Here is a 23,132-nt window from a genome sequence, read left to right as displayed (position 1 = left end):
CTTACTGGAAGACAAAAAAGAAATAATTTGCTTTTTCTAAGAATATATGACGTTAGCTTATAAGTCTGCACGATATACACTAAGCTGCCACTAAAATCAATTTTTCGGCACTTCGCACGTTTCACATGTTGTTTTAGAAGAGTAGGGTAATACCGAGGTATCAGACACCAGTGGGAGAAGGTCAAGATGAAGTGCTGATTTTCATGGGGGTTGCTTATTCTCTGCATCTTGTGAATGTATAAACATTACATGTTCACGTATACATATCCCATTTTCAAACTGATTCTAGTTTGCTAATTTTTTGAAATTGAATTTGAGAATCAAATTCCATGCTCATTAAAATCCAGTACAAGAGTTAATCAAGTCAAGTACAAAGGTATGAATGATGTCATACTTATATGATCTATGGATTAAACTCAACTCTCTCAGATTATATACTATGTTTCCTAATAGACAGTCTTTCTAAGCCCATACCTGAAGTGAATTTTGTACATGTTACTGCAAATTTGTTGCACATTTTACTTCTCAACAATATGTAGCGTTGGGCTATTTTCTGTATGATTTTTTTCTGGCAATGCGTACATTCAACTTGTAACGGCTCTATTAAGTAAGAAAATTTGTCACAGCAGCAAAAAGTGAAAATATCCTGTACTACCTTCAGAATGGTATGGAACATTTGTCCTTTATTATACCTTCCTTCCTTCAGAAGAAAATAGACTTGCAGGCTAACTAGATGGTCTGTTTCTTTCAGCTTGTTTCATCTGGATATTGACAACTAGATCAATGCTATCTAATGTGTGTTGATTAGGAAAAAGTCTTGATCCTCATTCTCTTGTATTGTTTCATGTCCTAGGTTCCTAAACCAGTCGACTACTCTTCACAACTGTGGTGAGTCCCTGGCTAGTCTTACAAGAATCTCTTTGAAAGAAGCAGTCATAGAAAGACAACTGTGTTTGTTACAATTGAATTTATATTAGCTTAACCTTTCTAGGCTTCTGAAGAAGGCATTGTGTAATGGTTTGGGAAAGCTACACTATGCATTGCCTAAAAGCATTTCTGATGTAATAAAGTGCTTAATGATTTTGTCATTTTGTTTACAAGTCTGTAGCTGTGCAGCCTCAGTCCCAGAGGTCTGAAATAGAATAATAAGAGATGCATATAACATGAAGTGTGCAAGTAGATCTTACATATTAAGTGAATAAAGAGAAGGAATAATGTTAGATTTCTCGTGAATAATTCTGCATTTTCTTTTTTTTTTTTTAAAAAAAAAAAAGAAAGGCTGTAGAGATATATAAGGACAATGTATCAAAACTGCAACCAAGGCTGGTCTGGGGCTTTTGTAGTGTGTGAACTCTTTACTGGAATTCAGCTCGCTTCTGGAAAAGACACGGTGATTCTGAGAGAACAGAATAAGCATCCCTTGTGTTCTTTCACTGCCTTTATGCTTTGTCATTTAGCCGCGAGTTCTGATTTCCTCTAGTTTGCCAAAAGTGAAATCAGAAGCAGATCTAAACCAATACTGATTTTTTTCATAACAAGCCAAATACAATGTTTAATATTAAAAACTGGTATTTTAAATTAAATTCTAACATTTGCTGTATTTATAATTTTGTTAAAAGAAAGCATATCTTTGGGGTCAGTCCTTATCATCTGAGGACTTGCAATACTTAACTGAAAAAGTACACTGAAACTTGCTTTAAAAAGTAATGTATTTTGTGAATAAACTTCAAAATGCATATTCCCTAGTCTGTTTCGTAAAATAACTATTTTTTTATTTAAAGCTCCCTTCTAATTGGTAGTGATGTATTAGCATGAAATTTTACATAGTAGTCGTCCGTGATGTTGGCTGTCTCTGGACTGCTTTCTAAAATGGTAAAATAAGCATCATTTCCCTGGGAGCCAGGTCACTTTCCTCTCCTCCATTAGCAGTTTAATCTCTAGTTTTGCAAGTAAATGCCTGCTGACAGCCTCTCATGAAGTCCTACCCAAACCAGCAAGGCAGAGCAAGGGCACAAATCTGCTTATGCAGTCAGGCTGCAGGATTGGTGCCTTATTTGTCTTAGCTTTCCACTCTTAGCATCGGCTCTTTCAAATTTGGACATACTAGGCTGGTTTCTCTTTTATTTTTTAAGCCTTTAAAGGTTATGATAAATTATGAAACAAAATAAAATGGTGTGCTTGTATAAATACCAAATTTTTATTTAGGTCTCTTTTTTGATATAATATGCTACCAGTGGTGATTCTCCACTCTGTAAAGATAAATCCCACGAGAACTCAGGCAGGTTCAAAGGTTCTGGGTTACTGTTTTATTGTTCCACTTGCAACACATGATTCAGAAAAACATTTGGTTTTATGGGCTATTCAAGCCAGTAGTCATTCAGCTAATGCTCAGGCTTGAGTACTTTCCTTAACAGGCATTGTACTTTTAGGTCTCCATCCTATGCAGACTACTGGGACTCTGCATTGCATATTTGATAGACCTTTTTTGTAGCTTTGAAGAAATCATAGGCAATTTCTGTTGTTCTCTGTTACAGGTTTGCAGGAGCAATGGAAAGATTGCAAGCAGAAAGTGAACTTATTAACAGAGTAAATAGCACTTACCTGGTGCGGCACAGGACCAAAGAGTCGGGGGAATATGCAATCAGTATTAAGTAAGTGGTATAAAATCTCCTCCAGAAAGTTCTCCTGTTCTCACATTTAGATATTGCTTGAAATAATTAAGGAAAATAAAAACCTGTTTCAAATTATATAATCATACACAGCCTTTAAGAGGGTCAATATAAGGAAATGGAAGTAGCTGACAAAATGCCCAGGGCTTACAGTAGGAAGGTAGCAATGGTTTTATATGCTGGTGTAGCAAACAGGTCCACAAAAATGATGATCTAGGGTATTGGGTAAGAGTAAGCAAGTGTTTGGAGTGTGATCTGCCTCTCTGAAGTGAGTAAGAATGTTTCACTGACTTCAGGGAGAACTTGTCAAAGCCCTTTGCATCTCAGACATTTCAGTAAAATGCGGGTTCATAAATTCTGTGGATGCAAATTATTGTGAGGGTCTTGTTTGCGTTCATGTTGTTAATAAATGTGGATATAACTGTAACAAATATATGGGATTTCCCAGTTAGAATGAGGAGTTAGTTGTGACTCTTTTTCTGACTACAGATTACCTCTTCAGCTGTACTTTAATAAATATATTTGGTTAATTAGACGTCAACTTTGTTTTGCCACAGATATACATTTTGTCTTAAGAATTTGTGTGGTGTTATTGGGGCATGCCCTCAGGTAATTATTGATTGTGTCTGATTAAAAACACATTTATATTCATAAGTTACTCATTGCCTACAGGTACAATAACGAAGTGAAACACATCAAGATTTTAACAAGAGATGGCTTTTTCCACATTGCAGAAAATAGAAAATTTAAAAATTTAATGGTAAGCATTGATTAGCTTAACAATGTGTGATTTTCTGTGTAGCTGTTGCTGTTAGTGAGAGCTACTTTGGTTTGTGACATTACAGAAGGCTGTGAGAGCGAGAGATTTGAATTGTGTCCTTCCCTGCTAACAGGATAATTTTTTATATTAATGGTTTATTCTCTCAGTGATGGTTGTATGTGCTTAAAACTACATATTTATATCTAGGACTGGACTGCATCCCTTGCAGTGATGTGGAAGACAGGAGGAATTTGAATCCCATGCATCAGCCCACTATGGAGTTAGGCTGACTCTTGAAAGGAGAATTTCAATGTCTCTGGAAATTCTTCCCTGTGCAGTAATGATTCCTAAAAGTAGCTAGGTGAAGGTTCCTTCCCAGTCCAGCATGTGCGCACGTGCATGGCTGAGCAGAACGGTGCCTACTGACGTGTAAGTTCAGAGGGAGAAGGATATAAGGTGCAGTTTTGCCAGAGAGCCCAGAAAAACCTGGGAGAGAGGGACTGGTCTTCCTGGTCCTGGTGCACTATGCAGGGATGTGCAGCTAGAGAACGGGGCTGTCTAAACAGCTCAAAGCTCAGCAGTCCTTGTTGGAATAGTAATCATCTGGAGTCAGGATCGACTAGTCTCAATTACAGCAACTGTGTGGCTACGTCGAACTTATACTCTGTGGCAGCAAACCATTCACTGGCAAACTATAGTAATAACACATAAAACATAGGTGCCCTCATTAACTTTCACTATGTTTCACCTATAAGCATAATTCACCCCCAGAAATAAGAGTTTGGTGTTATAACTGCCCAGGTCAGCAAGTTCTCAGTGTTATGTCAGAGTCATCTTGTACTGGGAAGAAATTCCTTTTTTTGAACTTCAATTTTAAAGAGTTTCTTGACAGCTCATTTTGCTCAGACAAGACTCATAAATACAGGGTGTCTGAATAAATTACCTTAGTGCATTTGTAAAATTTTACTGCTTAAGCATTTTCTGATGCATTGTTAAAGGAAGCTCGTTCAATATATTACATTTAGTGCAATCAATTGGATTAAAACCTATGCTGCAGCCTTCCTGCGTGCATATCCAAGTACTCTAAAATGATAAATAAAAATGAAGAACAATGCAAAGCTAGAGGAGGGAGAGATGCTTTAAAACCAGGAAGTCTTAGAAATTATATTAATTTAACCACTGATACTCTGTAAAACAAAACCATCCTACAGGTGGTGAAAAAAATCAAACAGAAATCTATGATTTGCCTGGCCCTAATTGAAATAAGTGCTCATTAGAACGGGAAGAATGTAAGTTTCCTGACGAAGCATACACCAATCTACCTGTGCACCCTAATGTCTTCATTTGACACTTAAAAACCAGTGAAGTGTTCAGTGTTAGGACTGGGGACCCTGAGATCTTACCACTGGTAGCAACATAAATCATGGCGTTCCTCAGGTGCGTGAAGGAGGTGGCTGCTTAGCCTGCGAACACTACCAGTGATTCACTGGAGACCGCTGGGAACATGAGCGCTCTCAGGGTCTTGACAAAGAGCGTGAGCTGGAGTCGCGTGCTGCCGGCTGCTTCTTGTGGTAACGATGCGGTTTAATGCACTGGTGCAGGTTTCACATGAGAGCTGAATGATCGGAGGTGTAAGTACAGGGGACAAACTTGGATGAAGAAGAAACAGAAAGAATATGCACTGCATCAAAGAATCGAGAGGACAAAAGAAATTTATAGTGTAAAGGCCTCATCGCTACCAATTTAGCTTTGCTGACATTCAGTTAGGAAGAAGTCATTCCCTCAGTCAGTTTTAGGATATTATGAAGTCTGCCCTTGGGAGTTAAATGGACATGTGACGGTGTAAGCACCGGTTCAGTATGCTGGGGAACAGCTGCTTTGTTCCGGGTAGATGGAAGAGAAAAAGTAACGGTGTCTGGAAGAAGAGGGGAACAAATGTAGTCCGAGTGAAACTGGGAGCAGAAGAGAGACAAAGCCAGCAGCCATGGAAACCTAAAGTAGTGATCTGCAGTGACACCGTGTTCTTTGAGTGACACAGCGTACTTTGGAGGTAACCAAAGTAGAATGGCTCTCGTACATAGGTTTCATAGTAGATTTGAAAAACTTTCGCAAGAGTAATTAAAATGTGCTGAGCATGCAGCAGGCCAAGGTGCAGTGAAGGGTCAGCTCTGCCGCTGGCGTGAATCATGGTGATGTGCCAGACTCCTGAGGAGCCCCATCCGTGCTGGCAGCAGCTACTTACCTTGCTCACCTGCTCGTAAGCTTGCTACTGTGATTTGTGCAACAAATGTTTTGGAGGCCAGTTGTCTGTGGACAGTTTTCACGGAAGAATGGTATTAAAAACCAAGCTTCTAAAAGCAACTGAATATTTGTGATCCAAAGCAATTTTTTTCTCAGTTTGGAACCATTTTACTTATTTTGCCAACAAATAAAATCTGCCCAGCTGAAATTCTTACTATCTTTGCCAAAGAGCATGAGTCTTACAGGCTTATGTGGTTCCAAAAGCTAACAAAAGTTTTGTCCTAATTACTTTTGCATTTATCCAGAAATCTACTGAATGCTCCTTGCTTACAAACTACCCTCTCTGTTGCCGTGGTAATTTGAATGTCTGGGTGCTCGCTGATGGTACGTGAGAGAAAATTCGGTTGCTGACATTGTAGCGTGCATGCTGTGCTGCTGTCGGACAGCAAAGCCCAGACAGTTCTTATTCGCCTGGCCTTCTGCTTGCTTGGAGCGCCTGGCAGGTCTGTGACTGTGAACTGTTAAAAGCAGGTGTAGATTATGCTTAGCTTTGGACTCTGCCATAGGAGCCTAGAAGCCGTTTCAGAGACATGCAACAGCTTGCAGCGTGGGGAGTGAAGTGCTCCAGAGTTCAGTTCACAAGATAATCTTCAGACTGTTTGTGAGAACTTAAGGTTTATGCACTAGATCTTGGACTAAATAATATAACAGTCATTTTGTTTGGCTGGAATTGATATATCACTCATATAGGATACTGTAGGCGAATAATTTTGTTAAATTTATTTTCAACTAGAAGGAAATGATTGAACAGAGTACTGTTTCCTTATTTTGACCTAAGCTTGGCTTGGTCAGCTTTGGTTTTGGAAATCTAAATGTAAGTAAGTAGAATGGAACGACTGAGTTTTATTTACAGCAAATACATTGCTTGCTTTGTGCTTGCACTTCTGAAGAGTGAAATCCCACAGTTGAAGTATCGTTAAATGAAGTACATTTGCTTTGAATTGTCTGGTCGCTTTTAATCTTATTCTTGGCTCTGTGTACAAACTGTGTGCCGTTGACATTTTTAGGGCTAATTCAGACATAAGACAATGGCAGGTGTTGAAGATGGCAAAGGAATAACATCAGCTGTCAGTATTTTGATGGGTGTTGCCTTATTTAGAATAGAAACTAAAGCAACTTATCTCCTTGGTAAATTAAACTATTTGAGCCAGTTTTTTATATTTTCATATGTATATATGTGTATATGTGCATATAGATATGTTGTGTGTATATATAAAATGTGTCTGTGTGCATATGTATGTTTGTATATATGCACACATATAAACACACACACAGAGAGACAAATTTTTGGATTGGGCCCAAGGAGAATGTGAAATGCTGGATTTTTCAGTGTGCGCTTGGGGGGTGGGGGCGGACAGGCAGAACCAACAAAAGAAAGCCCACAGATTCTAATGGCAGAGCCTTGAAAGTATTACATGGTCCGGGTATCTGCTCATTAAGCAAATGTTGATTTATAGGCAAGCCTTGTGCTTTATTTTGGATCTGTGTACTTACAAATGCATTTGTGGATAAACATCACTTATCATTCATTGCAAAAGAAAATTGAGAAGACAGACAGTTACCTTTATATATACTTAACAAGCAGCTGACCTTGCCTTATGCCTGACTTCAGAAAAGCAAATCCATGTTCAGCCTGGCTCAAAGGAGCAATAAGTGTTGACTCTGACAATAAGGTTTTATTGAAGTAAAACCCCCAACAAAAACCAGTTAAATGGCAGTGTAAAAGCAGTCAATATTTAGGATACTCTATTTATTAAAAAATGAACGGGTACTCTGGGATGTTGTTTTATAAAATAAGGTTGCTTCTATGATAAAACTGTCATTGACTGTACACCAGAGTGTTCAAAAGGATGTGATTTCAATTTCCAGTGACACGGTATTTTTTCTTTCTGAAAGGAACTCATAGAATACTATAAGCACCACTCTCTCAAAGAAGGCTTTCGAAGTTTGGATACTACTCTTCAATTTCCATACAAAGAATCTGAAAACTCAGTGGGACAAAGAAGCAACAGAACAGGTGGCAGCTGTGAGTATTACAAAAATTTGTATGTTATTTTCTGTCATATAAATAGTAAAAGGGCAAGGTACTTTGAACATCATCATTTTCCATTTTTGACATATAACCAATTAATATGATAAAGCTTTTAGCTAAGATTTTTTTGAAGCTAAGCAGATTCAGATCTGCCAGGAGGTTTATAAACATGTCTAGCAAGTTTGTCTTGCTGCCAAACTTAAAATCTCCCTGATATTCAAAAATCTATTAGGCATGCTGGTGAGAGATTAAACTGCATCCTGCCTAGTTTTTTCAGACATTTGCATACACATGGATACAAGTGTTAATAATGTCTGTGACAATTCCTAATCCTTAAAAAGGGATTTAAAATCAGTCTTGTAGTGTAGCCGTATGAAGTAGCATCTCAGTAATGCCAAATAAGTTTCTCAAAAAATCTATTGCATTTGCTGTATCATAATTATTTTCATGCTTGCCTTTTAACCTTAAATGTTCATTAGAGGCCTGTAAGCTTCTGAAAGGTAATGAAATACGGTGCAATCTAAATAGCAGTTAAAAAGTTTTGACTGAGAAGATGTACAATGTGCATGGTATCCTTCATTTAACCTATTATAGCTTCAGTGGAAGTTAGCGTGATTTTTAGGACATATACAAGTTCAGTGTTGATGATAAACTACCGCTTGGCTGGCCTCTGGAAAGTATATAAAGATTCTGTCAAAAAGCAAATATTAGATTTGCAGTTCTGCAGACAGTGGCTGTATCTTTGTACGGCAACAGATAATAAGAGGAAAATAAAAATTGATAGGGATTTTAATGACATGCACTGTGAAAGACCATAGAGTCCAGCCTAGTCTTTGTGATGATGAAGCTGGCGGTGTTACTTTAATTTGCTGTGTTTGTGAGCTTTTGCTTACTTGCTTGCCACCGTTCCATGACGTTCCTGTAACTTTGGAGACTTTCCTCCTCTCCTAATAAAAGTGAAGTTAATTTAGGGCAGATGATTGTAAGAAACTGCTGTGTGTCTCTGCATTTCATTGACTTTGGCTCTATCTCCCAACTCCTCTTTACTCCGTCCACTTCTGTTTCCTTTCACTGCTTTCCAGGACTTCTGTCAGTTGTCTCCCTGCTATGCTGTGTCTCAATACACCTCCATTCTCAGTGAATTTACCTGTCCCGTCCTTTCTTCTCCCGTCAGCTTGCGATCTCCCTTTGCTTCTCTCTTCCTCTTGTCATCTCTCATGCTTTCCTCATCCCTTGCCTCCTCACAGCATCGAGGCTTTAATTGTTCAGAGGATATGTCCTCCTTCATGTACTTCGTGTTTGTTTTGGTTATTATTGATGGTGAGAAGAACCGATTTGTTTTCTTTCCTTTCTTAGGCCAGTTGGAATGTATCTATACTGTCCACCAGCTTATTAGTCTGTAGGAGCATTAGTCCAATCGTTTCATGCTCTTCAGGATACAAGACTTATGGTACCTCATCATTATCTTCAGTCCACATACAAAAGAAAACATGGCCTTTAACAAGATCTTTTAGGCAGTATATGGGAGAGCAAGAGAGATGAGCGAGGGATGCTCTCGTTTTAGTCAAGGGGATGAGAAAGTGCATCTCTGCTACAGTAAACATCAGCCATTCAATGTTACAGACTATGCTGGTGGGAACTGGCAGGTTTTGTCTTAGGCCAAGCTGATCAAAAAACCCTCTCAATTCTCAGACTCCTCATATAAGATCTGTTAGATTTCCACAATTCTGCTAGCCTACCCAGATTGACTCTGGATGACTGTCATTTAATGGATTTGACACTTCTCTCAAAACGTCTTAGCATGTCTCCATGATATGGATTTTTTTTTTAAAGTAAAATTTCCATGACTAACAGCCCATCTGTGGGTCACACTGCTCAGTTTTAAAGCTATCCTCTTAGTTTATACCAAGTCGATGTTAGAATAACTGTGTAACTAGGCTGTGTCAACCCTGCTGCTCAATTTGGAAAGAAGTTGGTACACTTTAGGCTGCAGTTTTGTTCAGTACCAGAAGCAAATAAGTCGTGGGGCAGCAGCCAGACATTGAGTTCACTTCACAGTCCTCAGTGAGAACCGCCACACAACTGTGTTTTTTGACCTCTTCCCACTTAATCTGAGTGTAAGAAAAACAGTGTTGAAAGGAAGGCAGATAAGTCAGCTGAAGAGAGGGAGGGGCACTTTCCTGTTGTTTTTCAGTTGTGCAACTACTCGGTGTCACATTCACCATATTTTAACAGGCACAGGGCTGAAGCTAGTGATTGCAATGGACTTCAGCAGCTTGAAGCTGATTTTAAGGAGGTTTTGGGTTTTAACTCAGTATTTTGCACTATACTATTCACAGGACTGTATCTGGATTTTTTAATGAGTATGTTTTGAAAAATCAGCTTCTTATTCAAAACAGCTGCTCTGGTAATTGACAGAGTAAGTGAGAAAAGCATTTCTAAAAACCGTGAGTTGAGCCACTGTAGATTTGACAGAGTTGTATCATTTTCTGCTGCCAAAGTCTTGAGCTACTATGAAATTGAACGGCAATACCAAATTAACTTCACTTTCTGGAACAACGTGAGAAAGGCTTGTATTAATTTTCTGTAACTGCCATGTTTTCGTTTACCCATTGAAGGAAAGAGAATCAAGTGGCATTTCAGTTTACTTGTAATTTCAGATATGAATCAGAATAAATCACCTTGTAACTTCTTAAATTTTCAGGGAATTTGATTCTTTCTTCAGCATCTACTCGATTTTTAGAACAAAAATCTTCATTTTATGGAGATAGTTAATTAGGCCCTTGCTTTAATTAGAACTTTGCTTTTTAATCTCCTGGTCTTGAGAAGTCACCTGCTCTGTTCTGATATTTATTGTACCCTTCTAATGTTGTTGAAAAAGCTATCAGATGTTTACTTTTCTCAGTATAGAAATTCAAGTCAATTAGCAAAATTTGGGAGGAAATGGTACATTCCTGCTTCTTAATTTTTCAGTCCTAGGCTTTTCTAGACATCGTATGATCAAATTTTGGTTTGCTACACAGACAAATACTAATTCTTGTATTACATTAGAGGGGTGATTGACCATTTAATGAAATAAAGGCAAAAGGGGAAGAAAAGTTGACATTCTTCTACAGAACAGTTTTTAGTACTCTATTCCAGTCTGCTGATACAAAGCACAATCATACTGAGAAATCTGAGTCGTTATGAAATTTAGATTTTAATGTAACCTAAATCACAAAGCCAAATACTATCTGACTGTTTTTCATCACCTATAGACTAGGAGTAGGTACATTAACTAGTCATTTCACATCATTCTACTACTTAATGCATTAACTCTGTAAAAGTACCTGTTGATAAAGTAAAATAAAACAAGCGCCACCCCAACCCTTAAGGAAACAAAAGAACCCAGCCTTTCTCCTTAAAATTCAACACCAGAACCGTTATCAGTGATGTTTAAAAACAGACTAGTTATCTATAGAAATCTAGTAGGATTTCCTTGCCCACATAGGTTTAGTCGTCCAGAATGTCACATGTAAAACCAAACCTCCAGCTCTATCGGACAGAAAAATTATCAAAAAATTAAGGTAAGGTACGGACAGGAAAGGACCAGCCACCCCTATATAGCACCTAGCCTGCCTTTATACCGGCACGCTGCTTTTGCACACTATCATAATACTTCTGTAGGAATAAAGGCAGTCATCTGTCTCTAAGGTGGGCACGCCACTTCAGTCAAGTTGCCCTTTCAGCTTGTGTAATGTATTTCCACGCAGAGCTGTCACCTGGCATTGCTAGCTCCGGTGTAAAGGAGTTCCTTAGGTAACCTCGTGCATTCTCAGGTAATCCATTTAGTGTCAGAGGTGGAGAAACAATCGTCACTCTGAAGGATCAGAAGGGAGCTTCTAGGGCGCAAGAGGCCCTGGAGTATGTTTCTTTTCTATTACGTCGAGATACTAACCTAAACTGCTGTTGGTTTATGTTGCAGGGTTGGTTTTTTTTTAACAAATAACCCATAGCTTATAAAACTTAAAATATACTATCAGTCCTGTTTGTTTGATTTATGCTGGTAGTTTCATTGTCACAAATGTATCTATACTCATCCAAGTAAGATGCACAAAACTGTACCATTACTTCCACCATGGATTCTTTTTTAATTAATTGCATAAAATAGTTCTGGATGTCATTCCTGCAAATAACCATTTTGAAGCAAAATTATTTTTTTCAGGTGTAGTCACAAGAATAATATGGGGAAGCTGCTTTATCTGATGAATATAACCCTGCTCTATTTCTAAGGAACACTCTTGGTCAGTAACTATAGGTATAAATAGGCATAATTTAGAGGCTACATGATCATTTATCCAGTCGAGGATGGACTTGCCGTCCCAAATCACAGCTGGGAGCAAAGGCCCCAACTTTATTAGATTTTTGTACACTATATATCTTTGTCGCCTCTTCAAAAGAGGGACAAAATGTGAGAACATGTCAACAAACTGTTGTTCCATTTAGAGTGATTTTGGTTCATTTCCTCTAATTTTGTATCTAAAATACTTTGACCCTAGGTTTGTTGGCAGTAGAGCAAGTGCACCTCTAACCTTTCACCTGAGGAAGCTGTTACAGGCTCTGAGATGATATGTTGGTTCTGCCTAGGCCAAACTTGGCTTTTTTCTGCTTTCTCAAGGGTTTTCCCTCAAGTCAGGGAAACTGCAAAGGCAAGCAATACTGGTTGGGCCTGAGAGGATGTGGTATAGCTGTGGAATTCCTGTTGCCATTAATGATTATCAGGGCAAAATGCATACTTTTTTCCATGCATATTATGAGACCCCGGTTTAATTGGTACTTAGACTATATTCCTAATTAAAGGCGTGTGACTAGTCTTCCTGGGCTCAAGAGGAATTCTTACGTATGCATGAACTCCCGCTTTTGTACTGTTAAGAAGTGGGGAACACAAAATTAAAGAAGGAAAAAAAATTCTGTTCAATCTGAAAAATTTGCAAGAGTCTACAGTTGTAGTTTGCTTCTCTAAGCCCTGAATGGGTGTCTTCTTTCTACTTTACTCTTTGAAAAATGCAATTGCTAAAAATTAAATCATAGATCCAAATTTTCTAGTTATTATAGTCAATTTCCTTCCAGACATCCTTAGTAGGGAACCTTAGTTTCCTTATTATCAATGAATTATATAGTTAAAAAGCTATTATTTAAGTCTTGTGCCAATATTTCAATGTTCTTTTGCTTTTCTCTTTTTTCTCTTTCTTTCTCTAAGCCCCTTCTTTGTTCTGTGGGTTTTCTTTTGTAACTCCTCCAGACTACAGCTTTGTTCCCCCTTCCTCCACTCCTTTCTGGTCAGGTACTGCTTTACTGCTTTTATATTTCCTCTAGATTTGCTTCTGTTGTTTCTGTATGTAGCAAGTGAGGGAAGGGACGAATCTAATACTTGAGTTCTCTGACTCCAAGAACTGAGTTATTACATGTTATTCTTGGAGTGTAACAAAAATTAAACTCTTAAACTTTTGAAAAAGTGCTTACAATGAGCACTTTGAATAGGTGTTGCAAAGCTCAATAGTCGCAGCAGGTTCAATGAATGATCAATTGACCGTTAATTTGCTATGCAGTTGACATCGATGAGCTATATATATTTTAATGTATTTGCTCAAACGGACATACCTGAAAATTTCACTGCTTCTAGATAATATGTTCGTCCCATCCCTGCAGCAAACCATATTGCAGCAGCATCTTAGAATACAGTAGGGGTTTTTTTTGTAGAAAATGCTTTCTTTAAATTCTGTGTTAACATTGTTAATTAATTTTATCCATCTATTTTCTAAATATTGTTTTCTTTATTCCCATTTAACTGTCTCTGGCTTTAATAAATGCAAACATTTTGAACTAAGAGACTGCATAAAAATGCTTAAAGTAGTAGCAGTGGTAGTCTCCATTAGTGCAGACCTAGTCTTCAGAGCTGAACTGCACCGCTGGACAACTCAAGAAGAATTTTGCTAGAAGGAAGGTAAATGCCTTCGAGGAGCGTATGGAAGGAGCCGCTACTGTTGAGAACGCAGCATTCACTCACGTTGCAGTGTCACACCTCTGTGTAGAGGGGGTGGAGGACTTGGCCTAGGTTGTGCAAGTCAGGGTTGAGGCTGGCCCTTGTGCTGGGGAAAGGGAGGTGTCTAGCATGTGTGAACGCAGATGTAGTCATAAGATCTGACTAGGTCCGAGTCGGCGGTATGTTCTACACCTGCCCCACAGAGGTCATCCAAATGGTTTAGTACTCTGAGATGGATTCTTAAGGCTTTCTGTAGTTTCTAGAGGGTAAAAGAATGTAAGGTGGCAGCTCGGCAGTAGAAGGGCTAGTGTCATTACTCGTGCTGAGAGTGTCTCCTAGGAGCCCTCCCTTGATTCATGCCAGGGATTTCAATCTCAGTGTGCTATACTGCTCTTGAATGTTCTGCCCCTCAGTTGCTCACTGTTCTGGAGTATGTTTCTTCCATTTCTATGTCCTTACATACAGGGATTTTTTTTGGGGGGGCAGATACTTACACTTCCTTTCGGTAGTCACAAAATTGAGTGAGAATCCAAGCTTTAAGGCACTCTTCCAGTGGATGTTTACTTACATAAAGGGACACATCTGTAGAAAAGATGAATAGAAAGCCATTCTGGTATAGCTGTCTGCCCTGTGGTCACGGCATTCAGCTGGAATGTCTGAGGCACTCGCCTAGTTTGAATTGGAGAACACAAAGGAGAGCTGTGGGTAAATGCTGTGAGCTTCTCTCCCTCTGGGCGAGGATAGAAGATGACCTCTTTCATTCAGCTGCACAGTACTCGATCATTGTCAAGTGTGTTCTTACTGAAACTGGTATCTGTTCCATGAAAATAAAATTGTGAAGTGGCCTACAGCGAAAGAACGGCAATCAAGACTCGGGGTTACTTTAAGCCTAGCACACATTCCCATATATTCCTATCTATGGTTTCAGCAAATTGCAATTACGTTCCTTTTTTCCTATGAAAAACTGCTGTGTCAGAAAAATTCTTAAGTAACTGTAACAATAAGTAAGGATTCAATGTCTCACATATCACAAAATACTGATTAGTAATTCTTAATTTAAGCTTGTCTGCCTGTTTGAATGGCTAGTTCATACTCTGATAGGCTTCATTACTTCACGTGTCCTCAGTAAAACCACCTTTTTAAAAATAGCCAAATAATTTGCTTACATAAATTAACCAAATACTTATTTCATTATATTACAAGTATTTCTTTCAAAAGGGTCTTCAGAGCTGGCTTAGTCCTGCTGGTATGGCAGTTGGTAACATAGGAGAAGGGTTAAGTCGACTGTTGAGCCCTACTGGGGGTGCTGCCCACGCTTGTATAATAGAACTGAGGTTTGGTTAAACAGCGCAAGTAAATGTGCGTTGCGTCAAGGAGCGTGGCAGCTAATACACAGGAGCAACCCTTAGGGGATACGGCTGCAGAATTTTGGGGAGGCCATACCACAGGAGAGAGGAACAACTACTCTCAGCTTTTATAATAGTACATTGCCTAAATTCCACAAGGGTCACGGGCAGAAACGTGAGCTGCTGTGATCACATGGAGCCTCTTTTGTTTGCACCCCAGTTCCTTCACCAGTGGCCCAAACTAATATTAAAATTCATTTGCAGCACATCTATCTCATGGTCAATGAGAAACTCTTCCAACATACTCTAGTGTGAATCAAGGCTGGCTATAGTCCCCTGTCTTTTCTTCTCCTCCTGTTTGCAGAAGGAAAGGCTAGGTTAAGCAAAAGTATATTTTACTCATTCGCACATGCACCTTTTATTCGCTTCCCTCAGATTTCCCACTCTATTTCCTGTTAATCCTCTGAGTATCTCCCTCCTAATCCACAAGGTTTATTTATTACTGCTTTCCCAATAGCTTGTTTTCTTTTTCCTTGCTTTTTCTTTCCCTCTTGATTTCTTATTCACATTATCCTCTTGACACTTTCTTTCCATCAATCTCTGCTGTTAATCCCATTCTCTCTCACCTTTCTCATTCTCCCTGTAGCTATCCTCTTTCCCTCCTGCACTCAGTGTTTCTTCTCTCTCCCATCTGTACAGATGTCCTTTCCACATGCTGACTGTCTTCCCTCAAGTTTCATTTATCCTGGGACAGCTCTGATTGGAAATTCAGGGCCGATAGTCTTAACTTGTTTTTGTGACTATGTCACCAGAGAGATACAGTTAATATTTTTTCCAAAATTAGCACTGTCATTTTCCTGTATTCCATCAGTCATTTGGCTTCCTTTTATATATTTCACCTCATGAGCATCACTTTTATTTGAAAATATGGGTGTTGGAATCTAAATTAATCTAAATTCAGCTACTTTCTGCCTTAAGACTTTTGGAGATATATGGTTTTGATTTCTCTTGCTTCTTTCTCCTTTTCCTCTCTGGCTTCACAACTTGAAAGAGAGTTATCAGTCCTTCTTTCCCCCAGATCTGGCCCTCTTTCTCTTTCTATCCTAATTTTCCTGAGTATTTTCCCTCATTTTCTTCCATGTATTCCTTCCCTCCTTAGTTCTTTTCTTCCATGTTTTCCCAGATTTATCTTTGCCTTGTGTAATCTTCTCCCTTGCCCCTTTATCTCCTTTCCAGAGTCTGCAATGGTACCCTGCTCCCCAGAATCACTCCTTCCATCCTGTGATGCTTCCCCAAATCTGCCAGTGATCTTCCTGCACACCTATAAACAGTTACTGACCTTACAATCAGTAGCTGCTCTTTTTGGTTTTCTCTCTTTCTCTAAAACAATTGCTGCCCACGATGTGCTGTTTCCCTGTAAAATGGATTACTGAAATCCTGATGAGGTACAGGACGAAACATTCATGTCAGGATCTAAACAAGTAGCATCTACGTCAGACTTGCTTAGAGGGGAGAAAGAACGTTTGAACTCCAGTATACTGAATATATCATCTCGATTTTTACAACATCTTATTGTAAATATAAGCAATAAATTGATTCTCTTTTATATGGTGTTCTGTACATCCTGTATCAAGTATCTGATAAGCATACTCTGCGTAAGCAGTCTGAAATGCTGGACTAAACTTTAATGGTATGATATAGAAGAGGGCATAATATGTTGCCAAAACAGTTTTTTAGGCATTCTGTTTTTGTGATATATCTAATAATAATTTAAACATAGTATTTGTTGTTATTTTAAAATAAATTCTCTCTGTAAACTAAAATACTTGAATATATAATGATTTTCATATATTTAACACTATTATGCAGAAGCCTCTGTTTCTGTGAAATGTCCCTAGGTCAGAAGAAATCCTAAATACAAGTGGGGCTGAAACTGTCAAGGTTTTCTAGCCCATTTGCCATGTTTTGTGCTCCTAATTTAAATTAAAGGTGGCTAGCTATGAACTTCTGGTATTACTTTTTAGAAGGCATTGCTAAAACTAGAATCTAATGGTATTTCCTAAAGTTGATTGGGAATTTCTAAGAAATCGGAAAGGGTTCTGAGAAAAAAGTTTATTATATGTACGTTGTATCATGTCATCCGTCATGATCATTTGATGAATTCTTCTGAAATATTTTCAATAGGAAGCTGGCTTGTGCTTGTAAATCTGATGTGCAGTGACTGATGTAGGAAAACTACTGCAAAAGAAAATGGCGTTAATGGAAAAAAAACCCAAAAAAGAATGCTTTAGCCAAATGATCGCACTACAAAATGCAGCACAATAGTAGAAGTTTCTTCTAAACTGATCAAGTCTTTTTCTTTTTTCTTTCAAGTCTTTGTCAGGCTTTTTTCCCAAGCCTTTATCTCTTAGGTGCCATGCTCCTTTACCTCTCATTGGAAGAGTCAAGGGTTTCTTTTGCAAGTTTGGACATTCTACATCAGGGTTAAAACTGTAATTTCCTATTAATTTCTGGGGGGAGAAGGGGGTTGGTTTTTGAAATGAGGCTTTTTTCACGTTTGCTTTTTAAAAAAATTTCACAACTTTTTATTGCTTAAAATGTCTGGCCTTTACACTGGCAGAATACTTGCATGCTGACATAGCTTAGAATTTTTAAGTATTAACTTCACTGAAACTTAGTAAGAAATTTGTAAGGATTTTTTTTTTTAATGTAAAATTTTGTAGAACAAATTCATTGGTGATTTACAGAATAAGCTCCTGAAAAGACTAGATTTACACCAGCCAGTGTTCATGCAGATTGTGACAAATGATCCATGCAAATTTCCTGTGGAAACTCTTTACTTTTTTTGCTCATACTGATGTTAGCCTCCAGTTTTAAGTGCATTAATATTTAACTTGGGAGTTGTTTTTGAAAGAACATCACCTCATTCTGTTTGCTTTGCTTCATTAGAGGTCTAAAGTTAAATCAACTGTAAATGCTAGTACTTCTTTTGGAAGGAAACTAGTGACCTGTAAAATATGTTGATGCATGTAACTGGCAGCAAGTTTTATTATGAAGCACAAAAATACAATAATTGCAGATGTATTTAGCAATTTTGGGGTGGAGGATATTGTATTTATGGTTCGCCTAGTTTGAGTTTTTTCCAACAATAAAAGAACTATTCAGAAATAACATAAAATCTTTTCAACTTTTACACCAATGTTTAAACCTCTTGATCTGTGTAGTGCAGATGCTTTCACAGTTACGTAAAATGAATGCCAGTGTATGTTGTTGTGCAATAGTTGGTTTGTGTTTTACAGCACTGCTATTTACATCACTTTAGTAGCCTTCAGTTAACAAATGCTGATAGTATCAACGTCTGTTTCATTTCAGTGCTAAGCCCGAAGGTGATAGGCATTGCCATAGCCAGGTATGACTTCTGTGCAAGAGACATGAGAGAGCTGTCCTTATTGAAAGGGGATGTTGTAAAAATTTATACAAAGATGAGCGCGAACGGCTGGTGGAGAGGTGAAGTAAATGGAAGGGTAAGGCTTTCTTTTCTTTGTCTCATTTCCACGTTCGCTGACAGTGATTTTGTTAAAAAATAAGGTGTGTTTGTACATCATAAACCTTCTTTGTATATTGAAATTCACAAGATACAACACGTTCTCATCTCTGTTTTGTAGGAGCCAGGCGGAACTCTTGCCAGGCAGCTTTCCCAGCATCTAAATTAATTGGTTATTTAATGTGACCTACCAGGCTGAATATTTGGGCAAGATTATATGGTTGGAAAATAACCAGGATTAATAGTTCAGCTGCGGCTGAACTTTCTTGAACTGTGTTGAACACATGTATTTGGGGTCAGTAGCTCAGGTCCCCAGTGCTGTGGAAGTCTGTTTAGCAATTTAGCACAGAATGGTTTCCACACCTTTCTGCCAGGCTACAACGCAATGGAATCAGCCCCCTTTTTTATAGGAGGCTGCTTTTTTGATCTTTAAAAATGTGGCTCGTATAAAGTGGCACGTTTATCAGGGATTTTTACAAAGTCACTTCACACTGTGCCCTGAGACTTGCATGGGAGTAAAGTTTCAGTTTTGACCTATAAAGGCTATATTGTTTCAATCTTAGTATACCGCTCTTTAACGTGGATTAGTCAGAAGTATTTGAGGCTGTGATTTCCACGTCTAAAGGGCTGAGATGCAGGGTCAAGGAATACGAGGTGGAGGAAAGTAGGTTGGCTGGAAGCTGGAAATGAAAGTTGCAAGTCCAGTGGAAGTAGATGTCCAGATTTACTGCTTTATGCAATTTGAAAAACATTTTTTAATGCACCTGAGTCTCGTTATGATATTAAAATGAAATGGTCAATTAGACAAGAAGTAATAGGGAACCAGAAGAAATAGTGGTCGTCCTATATATATTTTACATGAGAAGAAAACTGGGCATCTCCTTCTAATGCAGCTACCCCCATTGTACAGGGTGCCCTGTTATATACTAGCATTCTTTCTGGTAGTTTTCACAGCCTGGCTCAAGATCATAAGCCCACCTCTGGAGATATTTTGGCAAGGTAGTCTAAAACAAAGTTTACACATTGACTCCTTTTAATCATGTTCTAACGCTTTCATGAGTGTTAAATTGACTTAGGTATAAAGACGTCTGAGTGAAAAACCTAAAGCGGATAGATAAGACAATAAACAATATGTGACATTGCCTCCCTGTATGTCTTTTATAACCCTTATTTGGCACATCATTTATTGCAGAATGGAGGTAGCATTATACCTTATCCAGTCTAAAACACTGGACTCTGCTTTCCAGGTCCATCATATTTAAAACTCCTGTTGGTGGCAGTGGAATTTAACTCCATCTAATGCAATCAAGTCGGTGACTATTTTCTTTGTAAGAGGATCCCTGGAGCTGACTGAAGCCTGTTAAATACTCAGCTGCTCGTTCAAAATGTAGCAGCGTCCTGCCTGTAGTAAAACTACTTCAGCTCTTGGCATTTCTAGACTTTTGTCTGAATGCTTAGACTTCCAATTTGGGCAAAAGGGTTTTTTTCTGGGGAGGTGGTGGGAAGGGATTTAGTCTCCAAATCATCTTATCTGCAAGCTATTCTTTTATTTAGGGTACTTACCCTAACTGTGCCAGGTCAGCGAAGTTTATCTTTGTAATCTGATTCTTATATTTACTGAGCAGACTCGTCCTTGTTCTGCCTAGTCCAACCATTTTTAAAAAACTGTGCATCTCATGTATTATTTTGTTCTGCTTTTCCCCTTTTTAGGTGGGCTGGTTTCCATCAACTTATGTTGAAGAGGACGAATGAATTTAAAACTTTCCTCTGCTGACCAGCAGTTTCAGGGATTGTAAAAACTTAACATCTTTGAAGTGTTATTGGTCTTGTTAAGTATTTAAACAGCAGCATTTCTGTCTGTCTGAACCTTCCAGTCTTAATGTTGGGATTTATACAGAAGTTCGTGCTGACACATTATTACCTTGCCCAGAGCTGTGCAAGAAACAACCTGCCAGTTTACCATCACTGGGGATCAGTACAAAGTCCAACCCTCACCTTCCCAGAAGATCTCTGGAAAACAAAATTTCTTCATGCTCCTTTTCATTTCACCCTGTACTACACCATGAACACTAGCTATGGCTGAATATTTAATAAGTCTCTTTTCTTCTAGCTGACATCTGTGATGGTACAAGGAGATGAAGGCTTATTCCTTATCACTGTGTGCAGAAAACAGAGTTCAGTCATTCCAGTGGGCATAAAGCATAGTCAGTGGGCTTGTCCTGAAACATCAAACTACTTATCACCTTACAAACAGTTTTACGCTCACAAAAACATTCTGAAGGAAATGTGAATGTAGTGAACAGGAGCAGCGTTCATGCATGTGTAATTAGTTAACTGACTACTTTGAGGTCCTGCCTAAATCTTCTAAAAATTTGTTTAAAGACAACATTCTAAAATGGTGTAGTGATGTGCTATTGCTTGAAAAAGAGTCCACAAAGTGGAATTGTGGGATCCTCTCTTTGTCATCCCAAGTTTTTTTGTGTGACGTATCTTCATTTAAGCAGCTGACCACAAATGTGCAACTGAGGATAGTCATGACAAGCAGAGTTTTAAAATTTCCAGCATTAACATTACATAAATATTGTAGACCTGTTCTGTAGGAGTATACACTAATGCAAGGTGATGTCACTTCTCAAGAACCAAAACCTCTTGATTGATTCAGATGAACTTTGATGCTTCCAACTCTAAGCTCTCTTTTCCTAGTTAGACAGGAGCTTCTATCACCTTTTGTGCTCTTGCAAGGTAATGCAAAGGAAACTTGCAGACTTTGTGCCCTTTCCTCACTCGTTCCCTGGAATGTTAATGGCAGTTCAAAGAGTGAGCGGTCTTGTTGCAAGGAAAAATGTGTCTAGGTTAGCTAGTTTGAAACATCAGGCCTTGCAGAGTGGTGCCCACCCCTTGGTCAGTGTTTTAATGTATTTATGGAGGTTCAGAAGTGCTGTAGTTATGAGCTACAATAAACGTGGGTGATGACTTCAGATGTGCGTTTTGAATACTTAGATACTGTCTCACTTGGCTTGAAAACTTCTAAGAAAATAAAGCTCTTAAATGCATTTTCTTTCTAGGGTAACGTTGACCAATGAAGAAAGTTAATCCATGCTGTCCCATGTCCCCTCTTTTGCTTTTTCTGTCCTCTTTTCACATCTTGCAGTTAGTGTGCATAGATACTGCATGATTGAACGCTGCAGTTTTTCCTACTCTACAAGCAACGTAATATCCACTGTTCGTCCACAGAGCAGAATCTGCTAGTAGGTATTTCAGATTCTTTCTGGCAGTCCCCAGCATTCCTTGCTCTTTCTGGCCATCAGGAAGAACCAAGCATAGTGCAGAGGATTCACAATAATCCCCTTCATCTCTGCAACCATCTTACCCATGTGCCACACCTAGTGTACGCTGCTATGTGACCAGGTGAGAGAGGGGATCTTCTAAGTAGACATCCTCCACTTTTGAGATTCAGCCTTGCAGATGAAACTCTGCTATAACTTTTCAAGGATTTACCTCAAAATTATGCAAACTGTGATCGTGTTGAGTACGTTACTTGATGGAACAATTGAGAGCATTTGTAAATATGTAGATTATGCAAAAAATATAATTTGTAAATTATGTGTACAGCAGTGTAGACTAGGGTATACTGTCTTTGATCATGTTTTGACATGCAGTTTTATTGTCCATTGTGAGCCTGATCCTATATTCCTTAAGTAGACAAAGTCGATTCTTTTACAGTTTTGCCTGCTCAAGGGGTAGAGGAGTAGGCTCTAGGCCTGTGAAGTGTTTAGTGCTTTGCTGTCATATAGTTCTGAGAAGAGGCAGTTTAACTCAATACGAGTTGAGAAATACATCAGTCGTTTTCAACAGCTTGGTTTCAGAATCATTTTGAGTAGTCTCTCCATCCTAAAGTTGCTGTAAAGCTTTTAAGCAATCCCTGAGCCGAGGAATCAGCCCTTGAGACGATGAAAGCCATAGCTGAACTTACCTTTGTGGCATAAATCTACATGTCATTGTCTGTGTTCAATGCCCTGTATAGACTGAGTTAATGCTGCATCTTAAACTGTATTTTGAGTACCAAAGACTTCCTAAATATTCCGAGTGTCTCTTACATGTGCTGCTTTGTTTGTATGGAGGTTTTGTTGTCATGCAATAACAGAGTTACAGTACTTTAATTTGTACTATTTTGTAAATATGTTAAATACAATAAAGTGGTTAACTTTCTGTTTAATGGTATGTGTCAAGATGTGCAGCTGGCTAGTGTGAAGGTTGTGCTTCCTTTGTCCAACCACCTTCTCGTTGTGGGCAGAAGTTGATGATGTTCTGTTTTGACTTCCTAGATTTGCACAATCCTCGTTTAGCTGTAAACTGAGCAGTCAATGTGGATGGGATCGTATCGCTTTCCTTGAGGGCTTTTCGTTGTTGGGATACTTTGCCTTCTGACGGAATCGGGGGGGTGGGGTTGTTTTGTTT

At 38.6% G+C, this 23,132-nt stretch overlaps 1 protein-coding gene across 1 annotated transcript in view; it reads left to right on the top strand.

Moving 5' to 3' along the window:
* Nucleotides 1-22,890, top strand: part of VAV3 (vav guanine nucleotide exchange factor 3) — a 172,217-nt gene extending 149,327 nt beyond the window's left edge. The window contains exons 22-27 of the mRNA XM_064455631.1: nt 854-888; nt 2,535-2,651; nt 3,342-3,429; nt 7,627-7,756; nt 18,503-18,654; nt 20,385-22,890. Of these exons, the coding sequence (XP_064311701.1) occupies nt 854-888; nt 2,535-2,651; nt 3,342-3,429; nt 7,627-7,756; nt 18,503-18,654; nt 20,385-20,426 (564 nt within the window). The 3' untranslated portion in view covers nt 20,427-22,890. The remainder of the gene's footprint in view (nt 1-853; nt 889-2,534; nt 2,652-3,341; nt 3,430-7,626; nt 7,757-18,502; nt 18,655-20,384) is intronic.
* Nucleotides 22,891-23,132: the final 242 nt, after the last annotated feature.

The sequence above is a fragment of the Phalacrocorax carbo genome, chromosome 6 (assembly GCF_963921805.1).
Source record: "Phalacrocorax carbo chromosome 6, bPhaCar2.1, whole genome shotgun sequence".
Classification (NCBI taxonomy): domain Eukaryota; kingdom Metazoa; phylum Chordata; class Aves; order Suliformes; family Phalacrocoracidae; genus Phalacrocorax; species Phalacrocorax carbo.
Note: the sequence above shows the minus strand (reverse complement) of the source record. Positions and strands in the feature narration are given on the sequence as shown.